At 48.7% G+C, this 21,588-nt stretch overlaps 1 protein-coding gene across 6 annotated transcripts in view; it reads left to right on the top strand.

Moving 5' to 3' along the window:
• MEGF11 (multiple EGF like domains 11) overlaps positions 1-21,588 on the top strand; it is a 344,966-nt gene that overhangs the window by 253,924 nt on the left and 69,454 nt on the right. For all 6 annotated transcript variants that reach the window (XR_003146032.3, XM_025472427.3, XM_025472425.3 and 3 more), the window contains 2 exons: positions 13,625-13,871; positions 15,065-15,185. Coding sequence is in view for 5 of the 6 variants with exons in the window: in XM_025472427.3 (XP_025328212.1) it covers positions 13,625-13,871; positions 15,065-15,185 (368 nt within the window). In the remaining variant the exon portion in view is untranslated. The remainder of the gene's footprint in view (positions 1-13,624; positions 13,872-15,064; positions 15,186-21,588) is intronic.

Genomic DNA, 21,588 nt, shown 5'->3' with positions numbered 1-21,588 from the left:
GGGTGGAGGCCCTGCTCTGCCAGTTAGTATCCTTGGTGTCATCTTGGTTACCTTCCTCATTCCCAAGTTCCTGGTTTTTTTAGGCAGCACAGCAGCTTCTTCGGGTCCACCGACTTCCCAAAGGAGACAGGAAGGACAGAAATCTTGCACAGGGCAGCCCGGGTGGCTCGGTGGTTTAGAGCCGCCTTCAGCCCAGGTTGTGATCCTGGAGACCTGGGATCGAGTCCTGCGTCGGGCTCCCTGCATGGAGCCTGCTTCTCCCTCTGCCTGTGTCTCTGCCTCTCTCATGAATAAATAAATAAAATCTTAAAAAAAAAAAAAAAAAAAAGAAATCTTGCACAGCCACATTTCCAGGAAAACCACATTAACCCTGCCTTGACTGGCTCTTCCTCCATCCTCTGAGCTGTGTACTCCCCCAGTGTCATTCCAGAGGCCCAGGAGCTGTCATTGAGATAAGTAAGAAGTCGAGAGTAAACATTTAGAAACTTGCAGCAATGTTGACATTGCTGGGGCAGCCAAGCCCACGGTTGATGGACTGCTCGGCTGAATAGGGCATAGGCTTAGTGTCCTCAGTGTCTCATGGTGAGTGCCACATGGTATGGTGCGAGCCGTGCTCAGTGAGGATTGTGTATCTCTGATGGAACGGAAAACAAACAAAACAAAGCAAATAAGGCAGGTCCTTCCCCATGGAGAGTTTGAGAAGCAGTAGTCTAGCCTTCCTTCAATGAAACAAACTCCTTAGTCTGCTTCCCAGGCCCTCTGCTACTGGCACGGTGGCATCCCTCCTTTCCAGATTGCTCTCCACCCTGAAGCCTCCCTCCCTTTGCGTTTGCTGTCCTTCTAGGTCCTAAATCAGATCCCCTTCTGCCCAGAGGCCTTCCTGGGGCAGATTAACCCCTTCCCCACAACACCCCCAGCCTCCCAACCATGCTACCAGCAAGTGCTACCATATATGAACCTCTGATCATTCTGCGGTCCCCTGGGAACAGACCAGGCCACGCAGTCTGGACCTTACATCTAATTGGTTTTCAACAAATGTCAGCCCAGCTGATCCAAAGCTGACCAGGTACACCAGTCAGCTCTAGGTACTGCCTTTGCCAAAAAAAAAAAAAAAAAAAACCTGGCTCAGATGTGAATCCTTTTCCCTGGAACAATTGCAGTGTAAGCCCAGCAGGACAACCAGAGGAGCCAGTGTGTCTGCTGGTGAGAGCAGCCTTCCGCCAGACCTCTGGGGTGCCACAGTAACTCCCAGGATGAATGGCCAGGGTGGAGGGTTCCAGTCCATTCCGCCCCTGGCCCACAGCCTTCTTCTGGCTTTCAACATGTCTCTCCAGGCTTCTCCAGACCCAGGCTGCCTCAACTTGCTTTCTCTCTCCCCAGTGCCTGTGAACCGCTAGTGAGTGAACAGCTTTAACACAACCCCCACCTCCCCCTCTCTCCCTTTCTACCTGAGGAGAAAGACCCCCGTTTCCATTATGAATAGGGTGACAGGTGTACCAGGCCTTAGTTCAAAAGTGTTTTACAGGCCCACAGGGGAGCCAGGCCTCTGCACAGCCTTTACTTCTTCTCTTTTTGCTTCCTGCATATTCCCTGTGGGGATCTGGCCACAGTGCCAGACAGGAAGTTCCTCAAGGACAGAGACCTTGAACAACACTTGGGCTGCTTCGGCATGAGCATCCGTGGTGGTGCCTGGCTCTGAAGAGGCTGCTCAATGAGTGAGTAGGTGAGGGAAAAGAAATCGCTTTACGTTGCAGCAAAAAATGTCTCAGACCTGTGGCATAACTTTCTGACTATCAGGGGAATTAAACACAGACTTTAAAGGGCCAAAAGGATCTTAGAAATTGTGTTTTTGCCTCCCCATGCCAACCTGGAGCTGCTTCATCTTCTGTCTTTATGTGAAAGCCCTGCAAAGCACACAGCAGCTCTGAAGCTGCTGGCATGGCCCGAACCCCTACCCTACACACAGGACCCCTTTGGACTCCATGGGTCACAGCTTGACACACCCATCTAGACGAATCCTGTCTCTTTGCCAAGGGAGATGCTGAGGACTGGAAGGGTGGTACCTTGCCCAGGGCCATGACAGCCAGGGAGAGGCTCTTTCTACCAGGCCAGACTTCACTGTTTGGAGAAAGTGGAATGATGAGGAAATGGTAGGCAAGGTGGTGCAATGAGTCCGCTCCTTATAGGAAAGCAGCCTGGACCCCATGACTTTCCTGCAGCCTTTCCCATTCCAACTGTGAGTTCATTTCCCTCAGAGCTTACATCTGGGGCTCCCATCCCACAGTTTGGAGCTTCACCAGATTCCCTTTGATGCCCAACAGCCCCCCTCCCATATCCCCAGCATAGAGTTTGCTCAGGAGCTTTGAAAGCGAGGTTGGGGGGTGGGGGCATGCTGGGGAGGGTGCGGGGCCAAAGCAGTGGTCCCCCAGCAGGTCTGTGGTGTCTTTGCCGGCTGCCTTTGAAAGCTCTTCCAAAGAGGTAATTCCTTTGTGCACAGACATGATTTATGAGGCTTTCTAGGCAAATTGTGGAGATAAATGGTCTTTGGGGCTGGGAAGCTTCAAAGGCAGTGATGCAGGCAGATCAGAGGGAGCCAGGCAGCCAGGAGCTGGGCCTCATTAAAAGCCTGTGGAGGTGGGGGGAGGTTTTAAGCACAGCTGAGATCAGACCAGCTCTGGTCGCCCCTGGATCCATTTGGGGACAGCCTCCAGTGTACCTCTCACCCTGGGCCTCACTGACCCTATCACAGAAATGTATGAGCCAGAAGTGCTGGGGTCACTGAGGTATATTTATCCCAAAGAGGGGTACAGGCTGGAGAAGAGGAGTGGGGCGGGGCATGCATTCTGACCTGGGCTCTGGAAAGGAAGGGACTGAGAGTGTCAGGAGCCCATGGATTGTGCACCAGCCTGTCTGCTAAGCGTGGCCTAGAGACCTCACATGGGTCCCGAGTCTCACCCTCTCCCGCCTCTCGCTGGCGGCCTGGACTGCTCCCTGCCCTCTCTCGGTCTCAAGATCCTCTCCTGGACAAGGAGAGCACAGGCGTAAATGAACCCCAGAGTTCCAGCTCCACCACACTTCGCACCCGATACTCTGCTGTTCAAGGCATTGGTGTTAAATGTCCCCATTCAAGAAACAGGCCGGAGGTCACTCCAGCTGTCATGTCATGTGCTAGTCACCTAACCACACCTAACTTGGTTCCTCCCTCTGTAAAATGGGGATAATTCTAGCTACCCTCAGGCGTTGTGGCTCGAATTGAACGAATTAGGTTCTACACAGCACCTAATACCTCGTTTTCTTTTCCATCAGCTGTCCGCGCAATATTGTGGCATTCTATGTCCAGAGCAGTCCGTGCAAAGTTGAGGAATTTGACTTTTGTACCTTCTCATTTCCTCTCCCCAAAAGTAGATTCACTCTCACACACATACACACACACACATACACACACACACACACACACACACACACACACACACACCTTTCCTAATGTGGCTCCCAGGTCTGCTAGTTGCCTCTCAGATATTAACAGATAACTGGGGTATTAATAGCTGATATTGCCTCGTGTTGTGACACACACACACCCCTTACACACACGTGGGCCATGTGCATTTCAGTAGGAGATCCCAGCACACCCTGAGGACTGGAGTCTTCATGGTGGAATGCCAGGGAGACTTGGTGATATCCTGAAGCTGGGGCCAACATGGGCTTCCAGATGCATCTTTCTACAGCAAGATGCAGGGTCCCAAGAGAATGGAGTTACTGGATCTCTCGAGTCCCTTGTGATATTTTGATGGTTTAATGACATCAGGTTAAAGTAGACTTGGTTGCCTGGAACTGTGGTCGAGGCCACTGTGATGGAGCTGAGGAAGGTAATGAGCTAAAGTGACCACCTTTGCTCAGGGCATTTTAATGTACCTGCTGGCTTCATGTCTTCCCCCTGCCCCGCTATTTCAAGACCCTCCTGGGTCTCCTCATTCTTGCCCTGACAGTGGAGCTCCCTCCCTAGGTGAGGCTGCCCCAGCACAGTTTGCCCAGCATCCACTAGTCACTCATGTTCTGACGGGTTCACGTTTGCCATTTGCTTGCCTGTTTCTCAAACTAACTGTGGGCTTCTCAGCATCTAGAACATAGTAGGTGCTCAATGATTGTTTGACAAGCAATAAATGAACCTCACTCATCTCCCAAAAGCTAATAAGGAGGGATGCAAAGAGCCCTAGATCAACATGGCCAGCTGGTTTCCATTTTAGCTCTTCACTGCATTAGCTGTGTGGCCACAGGCAAGGCACTCAGTCTCTCGGGCCCAGAGTTTCCTAACCTGTACAGTGTGCTTGGAGATGACCTCCAAAGCCTAGCAGTAAGAAAGGCAGGCTCCGACTCTCAACTCTGCCTTTTGTCATCAGGGATAATTTTGTCCTCAAGGGGACATTTGGCCATACCTGGAGACATTTTTGGTTGCCACGATTGCGGAAGAGGATTTGCTACTGGCATTCAGAGGTTGGAAGCCAGGGGTGCTGCTAAACATCCTCCATAGGACGGTCCCCACAACAAAGAATTCTCTGGCTCAAAATATTGCTCGTGCCCAAATTGATAAGCCTCAGTTTCGTTATTTAAAGTCTCTGGACCTCAGTTATCTCAGTTGGAAAATGGGGTAATAATCCCAACTGACATGGTTTGCCACAAATCCTCTTTGGGATAAGGCAGGGAATGAATAGGTGGCAAAGAGTTAGAAGAGGAATGGGTGCAATAACCCAGGTGAGGATGCAGCCGACCCACAGTAGCACAGGGGGAGGGGGTTTCCTGTGCCTGTGTGTTTCTCCCTCCACCCCTGCGCCCTGGGAAACAAGCAGGCCTGGAGGTGCACTCTCCATCCGGGGCAGCCACTGCGAATCCTGCCTCCCTTCAGAGGCTTAGGGGGGGGATATAGATAATGCGGTTAAATAACAGAGTAAGTAACAAGTGTAATAAATAGATCACTAAGAGCTAATGATACATCATTATAATCCTGTGCTGTCAGCATCTTCTGGCTTAGGGACTGCGTCGGGAGATTTGGGTTTTAATCTATGGCACCTTGGTCTATTAATATTTAATTCCAACAATCTAAGTGGTGGAAGGATAGGGAGCTGAGCGATGGCTCAGCTCAGAGCCCGGGTAACCACCTCGAATTTTTCTTCTCTACACAAGGACAAACACACCTCTCACCCCTGTCTCCTCTCTGGCCTGTTGTTCCAAGTGGGGACATTTAGCATCAGAGCGTGGAATCACATAGTATCAAAGCTGGAAGAGACCCCAGGATTTACCTACTGGTGTCTTTAATGAGAACACCACTGGCACTGGAGAGCATAAGCTCTTCCTCGTGCAGGACAGTCCCCAATCATTTGTGACAACCTAATTCCCCCTGCCCCCATTTCAGATGCTCTCTTGGGGAGGGTGACCTACTCCAAACAAAAACCACTGGTCCACATCTATTATTTTACAGATGAGAAAACAGGCCCAGGGAGGGGAGGGGGTTACCCAAGATTGCACCGCACTGGCTGTGACTCAGCCCCGATGTGCCCTCAGAATTGCAGCTGGAGCCTGAAAAGAGCGGAGGTGCTCAGACTCCAAGAATTTGTCTGTGCTTTTATTAGGGCAAGTCAGTTGACAAATGGCCTCCCTCACTGGGAAGTCACTTTATTTATCAGCTGGAATGGTTTCAGGCTACTGCGGCTCCATCTCTGCCTCTGTGCCCGCTGCTTTGTAAACTCAGGAGCACTCACTCCCATGACGTGTTAGCTCCCCCTACATCTTCTTGGGGTGGGTGGGGGTGTGGGGGCCATTCCTGGGAGGTGCTCTGACTGTATCAAGCCTGTCTGTCCATGGCTAAGGGCGGGTAGGGAGGCCTTGGCCCAGGCTCTAGCACAGACTAGGGCAGCTCAGTGGGTATCGGATTCATTTCTAACACTTGACCTTCACTTCAGCGGCCAGTTTGCCTCCATCCTGAGTTCTCTGGATTCCCACCTGTGGAATGGGAAGAACCATGCATCTCTCCCATCCCACCTCAGGCCCAGCATCCTCCTGACCATCTGAGAGGACCAGTGAGAACGCAGGTCACCAGGATGGTAGCTCTTGCCCGCTGTACTTTTTAAAATAGGACCTATGCTTGGGCTCCCACCACCCTGGAAAAATTAAATCAGAATGTCTAGGAGTGAAGGCCAGGCACAAGTGTTATATTTTTTAAACCTCCCAGGGTGATGCTAATGTGTAGCCAGGCCAAGAACAACCATCTGAGGAAATGAATCCTCACAAGCAGCAGAGAGAAGGTTCTTTGGTCTCTGGAAAAGCCCTGGCCAGGCACCCTTGTCAGATGGCTGACGGCTCTTCCCGTGCCCAGCTCTGGGCTGGACTCTGGGGGAGACTGTGTATGTGCGGGACAGAGCTGCTACAAACAAGGTCATATCCCAGCTCCCCCCACTGCAACCCACGGAATCTCCAAGGCTAATGGAAGAGACTGGACGCAAGCCATCTAGACCTGCTTATATAGCAGTGATGGCAAAAAAATAATGGTGAGCTGAGTTATTGTTCCAAACAGAGAAAGTCAATGAAGGCATGAAAACATAGTTGCACCTTTAATAAATGATCTTTAGGGACTCAAAAAAAAATATTGCACACCAGTGTTTATGACAACATTATTCACAATAGCCAAAAAGTGGAAACAAGCCAAGTGTCCATTGACAGAGAAAACGGATAAGTGAAATGAGGCATATTTATACAATAAAATAATACCATGGAGCCTTATAAAAGAAGGAGCTTGTGCCACATGCTACAACACAGATGAACCTTGAAACGTTATGCAAAGTAAAATACGCCAGCCACAAAAGACTAATATATGGTTCCAAATATAAAATATCCAGAATAGGCAAAGTCGTAGAGACAGAAAGGAGAGATAGGAGGCAACCAGAGGCTGGAGAGAGGAGGCAACAGGGAGCTGTTACTCCGTAGGTACAGAGCTTCTGTTTGAAGGGGATGGAAAAGTCTGAGAAATAGTCGTGGCAATTATACAATACTGTGAATGTAATTAATGCCACTGAGGCATATGCTTAGAAATGAATAAAATGGCACAAGGTATATTATATATATTTTACACAATAGAAAAAGGTCTAAATAAATAATCTTGAGAGAATAAAATTAGGAAAATTAGGGCCAGCCATTGAAAAGCTGGGACCTAAAATCACCATTCACACATTCACCAATCCTTATATAAAAGTACATGTGAAGGGGCGCTTGGGGGCTCTGTCCAAAGCGTCTACCTTTGGCTCGGGTCCTGATCCCAGGGTCCTGGGGTTGACTCTCTCATTGGGCTCCCTGCTCAGTGGGGAGCCTGCTTCTTCCTCTTCCCTCTGCTGTGCTCTCTCTCTTACACGTGCATGTGGTCTACCCCACATAAATAAATAAAATCTCTTAAAAATACATAATCACCAAAAGACTTTAAGAAAAGTATATGTGAGAAATGAGCCTCCAGTTTCTCATCTCTTTGTGAATTATCCAAGGTGGCTGTTTAAGCCCAGGCTGGCTGTCCCCTCTTCTGTTAACACCAGACCACATTCAGTAGGACAGCAGTGGTTAGGAGCTCAAATGCCCAGTCACTCCCCAGCTGTGTGACTTGGGACAAGTTACATAACCTCCCTGGGCCTCCAGTTCCTGATCAACAAAAACAGAGATCATAATCGCACCCCTTGCAAATGAGTTGTGGTGAGAATTAAATGAACCAGGAACACATTATCCCTGGACCCCAAAGTCTAGAAGAGGCCAGCGTGGAGAGCTTTCCAGGCTGGGAAAAGCTCGAAGGAACCAGCCAGGCCGCACACGAGCTGCCTAGAGAAGATACAACCATCTAAAACACCAGCCAGAACCAAAAATAATTAGGAACGTCTGTGACAGACAAAAATTGTGCGAAGGGGTGTCATTCCAAGGCCAAATTGGAAAGAGTTTGTGAGCATCTGTAAAAGAATGCAAAGTCCTGTTGTAATTTTAATGACCGTAGTTCTTATTCACCTTCAACAGGAAAAGATAATTGACTCGCCACAGCTCTGCCTCATTTCTCTGTCATTGTTGGGGGAATGAGGTGTTTTTAAGTGGATTTTCTAGATAACTGAAGCTTATCCCTGTGAACCCGGACATTTTTTTTTCTTCCATTTAATCACTCTGAGGGGAAATTTATGTGGAACAGATTACACACTTCCCTGCTTCCCTAATCAGAATATTCTAAATTGAATGTAACCTCTTCCTGTCAGCTTGGATTTGTGGGGCTATTTGCCCCTTTATTAATGGTTCTGTTAATATAGCAAATGCTTTGCTTTTTTTAGTCTACAAATGTTTTCTGTTTGTTTCCATGGTTTCCAACTGTGATATGAAGTGCTTTCTATGTATTTTTAGGAACGCCATGAAACCTGCAGACACATGGACACAAATTTACACGTGTGTGTGTACATGCCACTCACCCTGAGAACCCAGATTGTCAGGCTTCATGGGATTGTGTTTACATGTGCTTCTCTGACACTCCTGAAACATCCCTATTACTGCATTTCACCACGTGCCACTTATGCTGCTCCAGCGTCTCTGTTCCCACTAGGCTGTACGTTCCAAGAGCGCAGGTCACTTTCTGGCATGAGTTGGTGTTGGGCCAATGTTTGTTGAATGGGCAAGTAGAAGATGGAAAGCACCTGGGTGCTAGTGCAGCACTCAGTGGTAAGGGAAGGCTTTGAATGCGTCCTTGGATGTCCCTTAGGCACCTTAGACTCGTTGACCAAAATTAATATCATTCTCTTTTCTCCAACATCACTGCTTTTCCCCTTGGGTTCCCCCTAAAAAGATAGGTTTAGTGGCACCAATATCCACCCAGTGGCCCAAACCTGAGCCAGGCTGACATCCTTCCTCCCTCCTCTTTCTTCCCCCAGCATCCCATCGGTCACCCAGTCCTTGCTGTCTATACCCCACAAATACAGCTGGAACCTTCCCCTTCTCTGTGTTCCCCATGCTGCTTCCTTAGTCAAGCCCACTGCCATCTCTTTCCTGCTAAAACAGCCGGTCCCCCTGACCCCGCTGTCGCTCCACGTCTCCTGCCCACACAGCTATTCTCAGCAGAGCAGTCTTTCTATGGCTCCACCTAATCATGTCTGTGCCCGGCTGGGAACGCATCCAGAGCTTCCTGGCTGCCCCTGTAAAAAGTCAGTGCCCCAAACACAGCTCACAAAGCCCTTGGACCTGGGACCTGCCCAGGAAGCTGACCTTAAAAGTCTATACTCCAGACACACATACCTTTTTAAATTTTCTCTCATATCATGCTTTTCTCCAACTCCAGGCTTTTACATATATCAGTTCCTCTGCTTAGAACCTTTCCCCATGCTCACCCTCTCACCCCCGTTTCGGGTCTTTTCTTTGAGAACATATTCCCTAACCCCCCAGTCTGGATTCAGACCCACCCATGCCCTTCTATATTGTCCTGAGCAACCCCTACTGTAGCATTTCTGCAGTATACCTTAAATGCTGCTTTAGCATCTCCATCCCCAGTAGACCGTGCACTCTACAGTTTGGGGTTTGGGCTGTGCTAGAGAGAATGGAGGTCACCTCTGATAAGCAAAGTGTAAGTATGCCCTAGGATGCGCCAAGAACAAACTGGCTCTGGACTCTGACAGTTTCCTTCAGAGTCAAGGTGTGAGGGCAGTAACCACAGCCCTAACAATGAAGGGAATCCCTTATTTTGGACCCTGTGATTGTTCCCCATGACGAACACAGAGGAAATGGCTAGCCTACGTGGTGTCTCTGCACATGTGCTTTACAGGTGCCACCTTATGCCCAATCACACCTCAGTTTCTGTCCTCAGGATCATCATTCAGAAAGTGTGCCCTTTACCAACAGTGGAGATTGCTGGAGCCAGACCTGAGCCCGCCCTTGACTATAACCTCGGGACATCACTTAACCCCTCTGACCCTTTATTTCCCCATCTGTAAAATGGAGAGTAATAAAACCTAACTTACAGGGTTTTAAATGTCACAAGTGAGCATTTAAAATGTGGTTGTCATTATCATTACGATGGAGTCACATCATATGTACATAAAATTTATGGGAATTCTACTACGCGTGCTTGGCAACAGAAAGAGAGAAACGTAGAGACCCAACTGCTGGGTACTTGGTCACAGTCCTGTGAACCTCTTCCAGTGTGAGTGGAGGTTGTAAACTATAACTGGACTTGATTTTTTTTTATTGAGCTATAATTGATATATTAGTTTCAGATATATAACATAATGATTCCACATTTGCATATATTGTGAGATGATCACAAGTCTAGCTAATATCTGTCACCATACATAGTTGCACATTTTTCCCTCGTGATGAGAAACTTTAAGATCTGCTCTTAGCAACTTTCACATATTATTAATTATACAGCATTATTTTTTTAAGATTTTATTTATTAGGGGGTGCATGTGCATGAGTAGAGGGGAAGAGCAGAGGGAGGGGGAGAAGCAGACTCCCTGCTGAGCAGGAAGCCCCATCCCAGGACCCCATGGTCTTCCTAGAGGACCTGACTTGGGGCGCTGACTTTCTACAGGCAGCCAGGAACCTCATGACCTGAGCCGAAGGCAGGCATTTAAAAGACTAAGCCACCCAGGAGCCCCTATTATTAATTATACAGCATTATTAACTAGAGTCACCAGGACTTATTTATTTTATAACTAGAGCTTAGTGCCTTTTGACCACCTTTACCCATTTTTCCCACTCCCTATGCCCCACCTCTGGTAACCACCAATATGTTCATTGCATCTATGAGTCTGGTTTTGTCTATTTGTTTTTTTAGATTCCACGTAAGAGAAATCACATGGTATTTGTCTTTGTCTGACTTATTTCACTTAGCATAATGCCCTCAAAGTCTATCCATCACAAATGTCAGGATTTCCTTCTTTTTGTGGCTGAATAATATTCCTTTATATATATAAAAGCCACATCTTCTTTATCCATTCATCCATCAGTGTACACTGAAGTTGCTTCCATGTCTTGGCTATTGTAAACAATGCTGCAGTGAACATGGGGGTGCAGATATCTTTTAGAGTTAGTGTTTTCATTTGCTTCGGATAAATACCCAGGGGTGGAATTACTCGATCATATGATAGTTCTATTTTTAATTTTTTGAGGAGCCTCGATACTGTTTTCCATAGTGGCTGTACTACTTTACATTCCCTACAATAACCCAGAAGGTTTCCCTTTTCTCCACATCTTTGCCAACACTTGTTATTTCTTTTGAGACTAGCCATTCTGACAGGTGTGAGGTGATATCTCATTGTGGTTTTGATTTGCATTTCCCTGATGATGAGTGATGTTGAGCACCTTTTGATGGACCTGTTGGCCATCTGTATGTCTTCTTTATAAAAATGTCTGTTTAGACCCTCTCCCCAGTTTTTAATCAGATTGTTGGGGTTTTTTGCTATTGAGTTGTTGGAGTTCTTTATATATTTTGAATATTAACCCCTTGAAATACATGATTTCCAAATGTTTTCTCTATTTAGTAGTCTGGTTTTTCATTTTGTTGATGGTTTCCGTTGATTGCGCAGAAGCCTTTTAGTTTGGTGTGGTCCCGCTTGTTCATTTTTGCTCTTGTTGCTTTTGTTGTCAGATTCCAAAAATCATCATAAGACCAATGTCAACGAGTCCACCACCTATGTTGTCTTCTAGTTTTATGGCTTCAGGTCTTAAACTTCAGTTTTAGCTCCATTTCAAGTTAATGTTTTTGTATGCTGCAAGATCATGGTCAAGTTTCATTCTTTTGTGAGTGGCTGTCAGTTTTCCTCACACCATTTACTGATAAGATTGTCCTTTCCCCACTGTATAGTCTTGGCTCCTTTGTCATAAATTAATTGACCATATATGCATGGGTCTATTTGTGGACTCTCTATTCTGTTTCACCAATCTATGTGTCTGTTTTTTGTTTTGTTTTGTTTTTAAAGATTTTATTTATTCATGAGAGACACAGAGAGAAAGAGAGGCAGAGACACAGGCAGAGGGAGAAGCAGGTTCCATGCAGGAAGCCCGATGTGGGACTCGATCCCGGGTCTCCAGGATCCCGCCCTGGGCTGAAGGTGGCGCTAAACCGCTGCCCTATGTGTCTGTTTTTATGCCAATACCATACTGTTTTGATTACTAGCTTTGTAATACAGTTTGAAATCAGGAAGTGTAGTGTCTCCAGCTTCATTCTTATTTTTCAAGTCTGCTTTGGCTCTTGGACTTGATTTTGCCTCACTCTCTGTAGTACCAGGAAGTAAATACAGGGTGAGACTTACTCATAATCTGGCAGCTCAGTTTGTATATGTGATTATTTGGGGCACAGATAAAAAAGGAATAAAGCAGGATAGGGTAGTTGGGATTTGGGCCCAGGCTGGTTCCATCTTCTATTTTTTTTTAAGATTTTGTTTATTTATTCATGAGAGACAGAGAGAGAGAGGCAGGGACACAGGCAGAGGGAGAAGCAGGCTCCATGCAGGGAGCCCAACGTGGGACTCGATCCTGGGACTCCAGGATCATAACCTGAGCTGAAGGCAGCGCTAAACCACTGAGCCACCCAGGCGTTCCTTCTTCTAAAGGATGAGGGACAGCCTCCATGACATTGACCACTTGACCTTGATCAGCAAGTGGGAGGTACATGCAAGGGAGTTTGTGGGGCTGATGGAGTGACTCCTCCATCAATGCCTTAGTCCCCAAAGATCCCAGGTACTCACTGGCCTCAGTAGAACCTTGTGCTCTTGTACTTGCCCAGCCCTCAAGCGCCACTGTCTCTTTGTTCATACTGAGCCTGCCCAGAGACACCTTCTCCAATCCCACTCACCCGCCCCCTTCCCTTTCTGGGTGTCTAAACCCTAGAATCACGGGAGCACAAAGGTCAACTGCTCATCTCCTTGTCTTCAGGAGGTAGGATGTCTAGCCATTCCAGTTTGCCCAGGACTGAGGGATTTCTCAGAATGTGGGATTTTAGTGCTGAAACCAGGACAGTTGGTCACTCTGAAAGGCAGACAAGGGAGAGACAGCCCATTTCAGATGCCCTCTCCTCGGGAAGTCTTGCCTAATCTCCTTAGCTGGGAGCAATCTTTCCACTGACCTCCTGGAACATTTTTTGTGCCTATCCATGTCCATGCTTGAACTCCGCATCCGTCATACTCCAGGATTCAAGTGAATGAGGCTATGGTGTGGGGACATCTTGTTGTGTGTCTTGTATGCACCAGGTGAGGGTCCTAGTGGGAGGTGGCAGTAGGCTGGATGACCTACCTGGGGCTCTCCATTCAGGCCCTTTTCACAGCTGTGGATATTTCTGCAAAGCGGGCTCAGCACTCTTTGAAACATTTAATTACATACGATGATCTTGAAAGCTGTCTGCCCCCTCCCAGGGAAACATTGCTTTTTCCTGCACCTTCTGAGGTTGGCTACTTGGAAAGTAAAGGAATTGAACTGAAAGTGAAGCAACGGCGGGGGCGATGGCCCTTGCTGCCTCCTCACCAGAGGAGAGCAGTGCCCAGCGAGGAAGGCCGTCGGGGCCTCAGCACTGCCCTCCGTCCTACGGATAGTCCCTCGGGGCCTCCCTCAGCCCTGGCCGGCTCCTGTCTTGCAGGCTGTGACAGCGACCACTGGGGCCCCCACTGCAGCAACCGCTGCCAGTGCCAGAATGGAGCCCTGTGCAACCCCATCACGGGGGCCTGCGTGTGCGCCTCCGGCTTCCGTGGCTGGCGCTGTGAGGAGCTGTGCGCGCCCGGCACCCACGGCAAGGGCTGCCAGCTGCCGTGCCAGTGTCACAACGGGGCCAGCTGCGACCCCCGCACCGGCCAGTGCCTCTGCGCGCCCGGCTACACCGGAGTCTAGTGAGTACCTGCGGGTGAGGGGGTGGGGGTGGAGTGGGGGGTCCCTCCAACCGAGAGATGGTGGGAACAGAAGGGAGTTCAAGCCCGTCCTGGCCACCAGCTCTCTGGCGCTGGGACTCCAGGTCCTATGCAGGTTACATGCCCAGGCCTCTCCCCCCACCCAGGCCCCAGGGGGACAGGTGCAGCCTGAGACCAAGCAGGGCCAGGGGAGCACTTTAAACTCCTCCCCCGTCCTGTCCCGGGGCCCCAGAGCTCAGCTTAGCAGTCTCCTCTGATCACAACCCAAATGTTGCTACTCCCCTGGGTCCTGACCCTTCCAGGCTATTTGAGAAAGAGGTGGACGAGGGCCCCGGGCAGGTATCGTGTATAGATTCGGGGAACTCACTGTTGCCTGTTGCTCCGATCTGTCTTCTCCCCTCAGACCCCAAACAGCCCCTCACTCCAGTTTCCAGGAGTCTGTACTGCTTCACTGAGACCCGCCCCTGCTCAGAGGCAAGACTGAAGTTCTCCCCATCCTGTCGATGGCTCAGTGGCCTCCCAATAGCCCTAGGTCCTGAGAGGGCACCCAAGGACACTGGCCAGGGACACATCCTTGACTGACGATGTTTACTGCCTGGCCAGTCCCACTCATGCCCAGGGCCAGTGCCCTAAGGCCCAAGGCCAAGATCCTGCGCAGATGCTCCCTCATACCTCAGCAGTGCACATGAGCCTGTTACAGTAACTGAGAACCTTCCAGAGCCTGGAAATGGGGCATGCTCCAGATATCCTCTCTCCCTAAATCTTTTAGAATCTAGATGGATCCTTAAAAGCTGGATTGATTAATCCCTTCTCAGTGTCATTACTCCTGGTGCTCCTTTTGCCTGGCATGCCCTTCCTTCCTTTCTCCCAGTGAAACTAACTTCACCCTCAGGACCCAAGTAAAAATGTCGTCGTCTCACAGAAGGCTTCCTCCCCAGAACACTCTTCTTGACACTATGAGCACTTAAAGTCATCCCACAGGTACTGGCCAAGCACACAACATTCCAGTTCCTTATATCCGAGCCCTGTTTCCCCCTTCTGGCAGGAAGCAGGACTGCATTTCAGCTAGTGGCCCAGTTCACACTGACTGTGAACTCACTAATTCCTGGGGAGCCCTGGGGCCCTGCCGTCCGACTAAATGCTGCCGTGGCTAACACCTCTGCTTCTCCATGCAGCTGTGAGGAGCTGTGCCCACCTGGGAGCCATGGGGCTCACTGCGAGCTGCGCTGCCCCTGCCAAAATGGGGGCACCTGCCACCACATCACTGGAGAATGTGCCTGCCCCCCAGGCTGGACGGTAGGTGGGCCCTCAGGACCTGGGTGGAACCCCGTGAGAGGTGTGGGCATCCCTCGCTCACACACCTTGCCAGGTTAAATTCTCCCATCCCGAAAATCCTCCCTCCTATCCGTGGTCATGGGCATCCCTAGACGCTGCCAGGGCTGCCATGGACACGACTCTGAATCACGTCTGCCTCTAAGCGCTGTGTGAACTGATGGCAAGCTACTTAACCTCTCTGTGCCTGTGGTCCCTCATGCTCAAAGGAGTTGAAATCTAGATTAGCCCTGTCCTCAGGTGTAGGTGCTCGCCTGAGCTGCCACGGGCTCTGGGCCGGATGTGACAGGACAGAGTGTGGTGTAAGGACAGGGCAGCCGGTGGGAGGTGAAGGGAAGATAGCAGAGCATGGATCCCATGCAGTTCTAGAACTTGAGATTCCCAGCCTCTACCCCCTGCTCTCTGACACACACTTCCTGATTCTGTGGGCCCAGATCTGTATTTTAACATGTGCTCCAGGCAATTCTGTTGCTGCCTCAACCTGTCCAGGTCTTATGTCTGGAAACCACTACAATGGACAAAGGGGATGGGAATTATAACCTCTCGGGTCGAAATTCAGGTGCTCTGTCCAACGTTGACCCTGAAAAAAGCGCTCAGCTACTCTGGTCTCTGCTTCCCCATCTGTAAGCAGAACTGCTAAATAGCTAAGCCCTAGCCTTCCTAGCTGCCATGCTTGGCAAAAGGCTCAGATGAGGCAGTGCACGTCCAAAGTGCTTGCAAACCCTCAAGTCCTTTATAATTGCTTGTGTTACTTCCCTGGATCCCACAGCCTATCTATGAGCCTCCTTTTCAGCTCACGTGCTCTTTCAGTGCTCCTCTCCCCTGCCACAGACCCCAGCTTTTCAGGAGCAGAGAGTCACTAAGACTGACTTTCCTGGGCTCTCTCCCTGCCTCTGACTCTCCAGTAACACACCCTGTGTCAGGGGAAGCTCAGTGACACAGCCAGCTGTCTCCCTTGGGGCCTGAGACTTGGCAAAGCTGGAGAGGACAGGGTTGCTGAGCAGGAGCAGGATATTTCGGGAGGCTGTGAACGCAGGGGTCACAGGGAGCAGGCAGGAGGGATGCCCACCAGGCCCACGGACACAGGCACAGATTCGCCAGGATTTTTTAGAGCAAGAAAGGACCGGGAGTTGATATGGTCCAGTGGTGTCCAAACTCGGCTGCACACCAGAGTTTCTGAAGACGGGGGGCTTAAGTACAGATTCCCAGACCCCACCAGGGACCTTCTGGGGCCTGGGCCTCTATCTTTTAATAAGCTCCCTAGATGATTCTGAGGCAGCCAAGCCTGTCTGTAGGTCTGCATTTGGAAGTAATTGATCGAGACTGTAGGATTTCCTTCTGTGTTTCACAGACCCTAGGGTTTCTTAGGGGTGAGGATGAGGAGCTTAATAATTAGCACTCTGGGTCCCACATACCTGCTCTTCTCCATTTGGATCTACTTTCTGTATTGAGGTTCTAGGTAAGATTTCACATAAAAACAGGGTCTCCCAGCTTTTAGAGGTTTGAACACCACTGGTCTGTTAATACATTCCTTTCTCAGACGAGGAAGCTGAGGCCCAGAGAGGCTGAGTGAGCTGCCCAAGGCCACACTTCTGGTTAAGAGGAAGGTGGGCTAGAATCTGGGTGTCCTGACTCCAGACTCTCAAACCGCAGCCCTTGGTGTCTGAGGATAAAGGCTGTTGCTGTCTCTCCCACATTTGCCCATTTCTCCCACCCTGCACCACTCTCTGAAAAGACCCACTTATCTCCAACTGGCTTCCAGAATTCCACCACCCGTGGAGTGGGTCCTCAGAGGCCTAGCTGTAGGCAGTGAGATTGGATCAAGGTGAGGTAGGAAGAGAATGGGCCCAGGCCAGGCCCTGTACCTGTAAAGGCATCTCCAAAGAGACTGATGGAGGCCAGTGATTGAAGGCAGGGGAAGGGTGGAGGCCAACACATGGAGGATTTTTTTTCTCCCCAGCACAGTGAGAGGTTTTTTTCTTCCATATGACAAGAAGCTCTGTCAATAGAAGCCTCTGGATTTGGGGACTTTATGTTTTTAATTTTATTGTAGACAATTGCATTTCTATTTTTGACACAGCATTTAACTTGCAGATTTGTATGAATTATTAATACCCCTCGTGCATGCAGAGACACAGTGGAGTGAAGCTGTGGCTCAGTCCCTGGGACCCCTCCCTGGAAGGGCTGGGGCCAGGAAGAGGGTGCTGGGCAGAAGGGTCCCGCCTTCCTCATCCTCCAAGACCTCACTTTCTCCCTGGTCTCCGGTGGCTTCGGCCATACTCAAAATCTAAAGAATACAATTGCTAACTCACACAGTGAAGCTCCCCAAAGAACTGAGACATTGAGCAGAGCTGGAGAAAAGTTGCCAGCACCCCTGGCCCTCCAGGCCCCTCCTCAGAGATTCCTGGCCACCAGGCTCTAGGTGTACCTGTAGGACACTCCACTTGCCTAGCTGTCGTTATCTCTTTCCAGGAGGGGCCTTTGCAAAGAGCCTGGGAAATTATTACTCTTTATCGTTCACCTTTCAGAGGAGAGAAGCCAGGTGTGAGTAGTTGGATGAGAGTGAGAACTGAAGACAGAAGGGGAAGTAGGAGGAGATGTGATCAGCTCCCGTTAGGAGTTCCTAGTCGGATGGTGGAAGCTGGATATAGTGTGTTTATGTGCATGTACACACACCCACACACCCACACCCACACCCACATAGAGGAAGCAACAGGCCTGAGGAGAGATGGGGCTGATGTGCTGGGAACGTGTCCCAGAGGGCCAGCAATTGGTGTTTGGAGCCAAGGCTGTAAAACCACAGATGCTCAGGTTCAGGAAGGATGGCTAGTCGAGACCCATGCCCTGGCCGGTACCTGGACCATTTCCTCAGCACCCGCACCAACCACTAGTCACTGACCACTGAGAGCATCCCTGCTACCTGGGACAGGGGTGGTCATTGGAAATGCCTTCAGATGGTTGGAGAGTCTGGGTCATTCCTTCTCTGGAGGAATTGGTGGTGGCCTGCCTGAGGCCTCTTATTTATGCTCCATTTAGCCACCGTCCTCTTAAAGAGTGGCTGGTTTCCAGATTTTGACAAACCATTTGGTCTAACCACTTCTCAGAGGAGCAGGACTATTGCCTCCCCTCATATGCAACCTTCTGGATGCCACTCCGCCCAAGAACCCACTGCAGTCAACCCCCTTGGTTGACCAGAGGGCAGGTGTGTGAGTCTGCTGAGGTCGTTGTGACAAAGTAGCAGAGGCTGGGGACCTTAAATAACAGAAATGTATTTTCCCACAGTTCTTGAGGCTAGAAGTCCAAGATCAAGGTGTTGGCAGGATTGGATCCTTCTGAGGCTTCCCGCCTTAGCTTGTAGATCCTACCCACTCCCTCTGTGGGTGTCTGTGTCTTAATTGACTCTTCTTATAAGGATACCCATCAGATTAGATTAGGGCCCACTCTCAGGGGCCTCATTTTCACTTTATTACCTCTATAAAGACCCTATCTCCAAATACAACATTCTGGGCTACCTGGAGATAAGATGATATGAATGTGGGTAGACACAATTCAGCTCATAACAGCAAAAGAAAAACCAGAAAACCGGAAGAGAAGCCATAGCCTTCTCTTATTTAAGTGAACACTTCGCTGCCTGCTGTCTCCCCCCATCCATCCCCCAAGCCTGTTCCTCCAATCAGCAACATTATCAGTTAAGGTTTTCCCACTCTTCCCAGGCTCCGCTGGTGCTGGGCCCCTAGTAGGTACAACACCAGGTGTTCGCTTGGGTGGAATTAATATTGGTTAAGGGCCTGCTTCTTAGGATACTGTACTAGGTTCCTTCACATCTCCAACCTCACTTGACCTCCACAACCACCTTGGAGACTGGGAGTTTTGACTCCCGTTTTATAGGTGGGGAAACTGAGGCTCAGAACAATCACGGGACTTGTCATAGCTCAGCCATCTGGGAGGAGGCAGCGCTGAGACTTGAGCCCCAGTGCTCACTTTGAGTCCAGTGTCCCGTCAACCACACTGGGCAGCTGTCCCTTCCAAGGTATGGAACTACTTCAGGCTCCAGGAGCTCCAGCCTGAGGAGGGATTCAGGCACCTGGGGTACCTGCAGTTGGGGAATGTCGAGCAGGGTCTTCTTGGTGCTTGCCTACCTGTCCAAAAAGTCTCCAGGATGCCTGATTTCCTTGGAAAATGTTGGAAGGAAGTACTCTGTGCACCAAGCTTCCCTACTGGCCTCCTCAGGGAGCCCTCATCATGTCTCAGAAGCTTGTGCAGTGCAGTGAGGAAGGCAGGCCTCTGTGGGGGACCCCTCCCACCCCCTTCTGTGACTCTTCCCTGCCCTTCTCCTCACATGCACACTCATCTTGCTGTTCTCAGCTGCTGCCTCTCCCCCTGCAAGCCCTCTCCCTCTGCCCCATCTCAGCCCCTCACCTTCTGACAAGCAGGGAAGAGAAGTCTGAGCTAAAAGGCCTCCCACTTAATTCATTACAGTAAACTGGATGATATTGAAAAATGACTTGGGTCTGGCAGCATTTTCCTAAGCAAACTGCTTCCTCCGGGTTGGCAATTATTGGTGCGTAATAACTGGATGTTGAACTAATTGATTAATTAATTGCATGAGAATCCTCATTCTCTGTAAGAGAAATGACTATCTCTAGTGTGGGAGAGGCTGGAAGGGCAGCTGGTTCAGAGGTCTGTTTAGTAAAGACCTAAGATTCATAGATATAATATTTAAAGTTATCTACTCTCACAAGGCTAGTATTGGAGGAAGGGGAAAATAGTCCTCTTACTCATCCAGGAAGGCAGGTATGTTCACATCCTGTGGGTGATTCTTCTGGCATTTCCCTCCATATTTCTGCATCACATACTTCACTGCCATTTCCCGACTTTTCCATTATAGACATTTGTTGAATCTGTTGACTTCCTACCACAGATGAATATTCAAATCAGATACAGACACATGCAATCCTTCCCCCACCCTCTCAAGTGGGACTTTATTATAAGTGTTGGTTGAATCATTTTGATGACATTAATGATTTCATAATATCAAGACATAATGAATTCAAAATCAATGTTTATATTAATATGCTCACTTCTGTATTATCACTAATTTATCCCTAAAACTCTCTGGCAGAACTTGAAACCTGTCAATAAGGTCAGACACATCAGCAATCTCTCAATTTGCTTTTCATTTCTGTTTTTTTCTGAGGCCGCACTCCCACACTGGAGCTTTGTGTGCTTCAGTTCCTGCTGCCCTGTGTCATTTTGGACTTCCTTTCACTGGCATCCTGAAATTCCCTTAACTTCTCTGCTCTGTTGGTGTCCCCATTTCTTTCTTCTTTCTTGAATAATTCTGTTGGATGAAAAAAAAAAGAATCCTCCAGTAGCTTCCTGAGAAAGTTCATGGAAAGTTAATTTTTTGAGGCTATTTGAATGTGAAAATGTCTTTGTTGAATCCCTATTTACATGTTAGTTTAGCTGGATATAGAATTCTAGGTTGCAAATTATTTTCCTCCAAATTTCTAAGGCATTGCTCCATTATCATCTGGCTTCTAGTCAAGTTAAGAAGTCCAGTACCTTTTGGTTCCTGTTCTTTTGTTTTTGTTTTTTTAAGATTTTATGTATTTATTCATGAGAGACATAGAAGAGAGGCAGAGACACAGGCAGAAGGAGAAGCAGGCTCCATACAGAGAGCCCGATGTGGGACTTGATCCTGGGATTCCAGGATCACACCCTGGGCCAAAGGCAGGCACTAAACCCCTGAGCCACCCAGGTGTCCCTTGGTTCCTGTTCTTTTGAATGTAAGTTTCTAAAAGCTTTGGGGAGAATTTATACATCGAAGTATAAATTTTATAGTGACAAGCCTTAATGTGGGTGTTTTTCACTTTCATAGACCTTTTCAATTCAGAGATCAGTGCTTTCCATCCCTCCATTCTGGGAAATTTTTCTTGTATTATTTTTCCCATTTAATTTAGACACCTCCACTTTTTCTGTTCCACTGTCTGCAATTCTCTTTTAATCAGCTATCAGACCTCCTGGACTGATCATCTAGTTTTATTATATTTTGCTCACAATTTCCTTCCTTAGTGCCTCCCCCTCCTCCTTCTTTCTTATTCTTCTCTGTGGGAGATTTCTTCATCTTCCAACTCTTCTACTGCAATTTTTTTAAATTCCTGCCATCTTATTTTTAGATTTCAAAAACTCTTTGCTTTTCTCAGGCTATCCCCTTTTATAGCACCCCACTCCCATAGATTAAACGATTTCATATAACTACCTACAGATATCCATTTTAATGATAATAGAAGTTTATAATTCTCTTCTTAAATGTTTTCTTTGCTCCCTGCATAGCTCCCATTACCTCTGTGTTCCTTTTGTGTAT

Source organism: Canis lupus, chromosome 30 (genome assembly GCF_003254725.2).
Source record: "Canis lupus dingo isolate Sandy chromosome 30, ASM325472v2, whole genome shotgun sequence".
In the NCBI taxonomy this organism is placed as follows: domain Eukaryota; kingdom Metazoa; phylum Chordata; class Mammalia; order Carnivora; family Canidae; genus Canis; species Canis lupus.
This window is presented reverse-complemented; position numbering and strand designations above follow the sequence as displayed.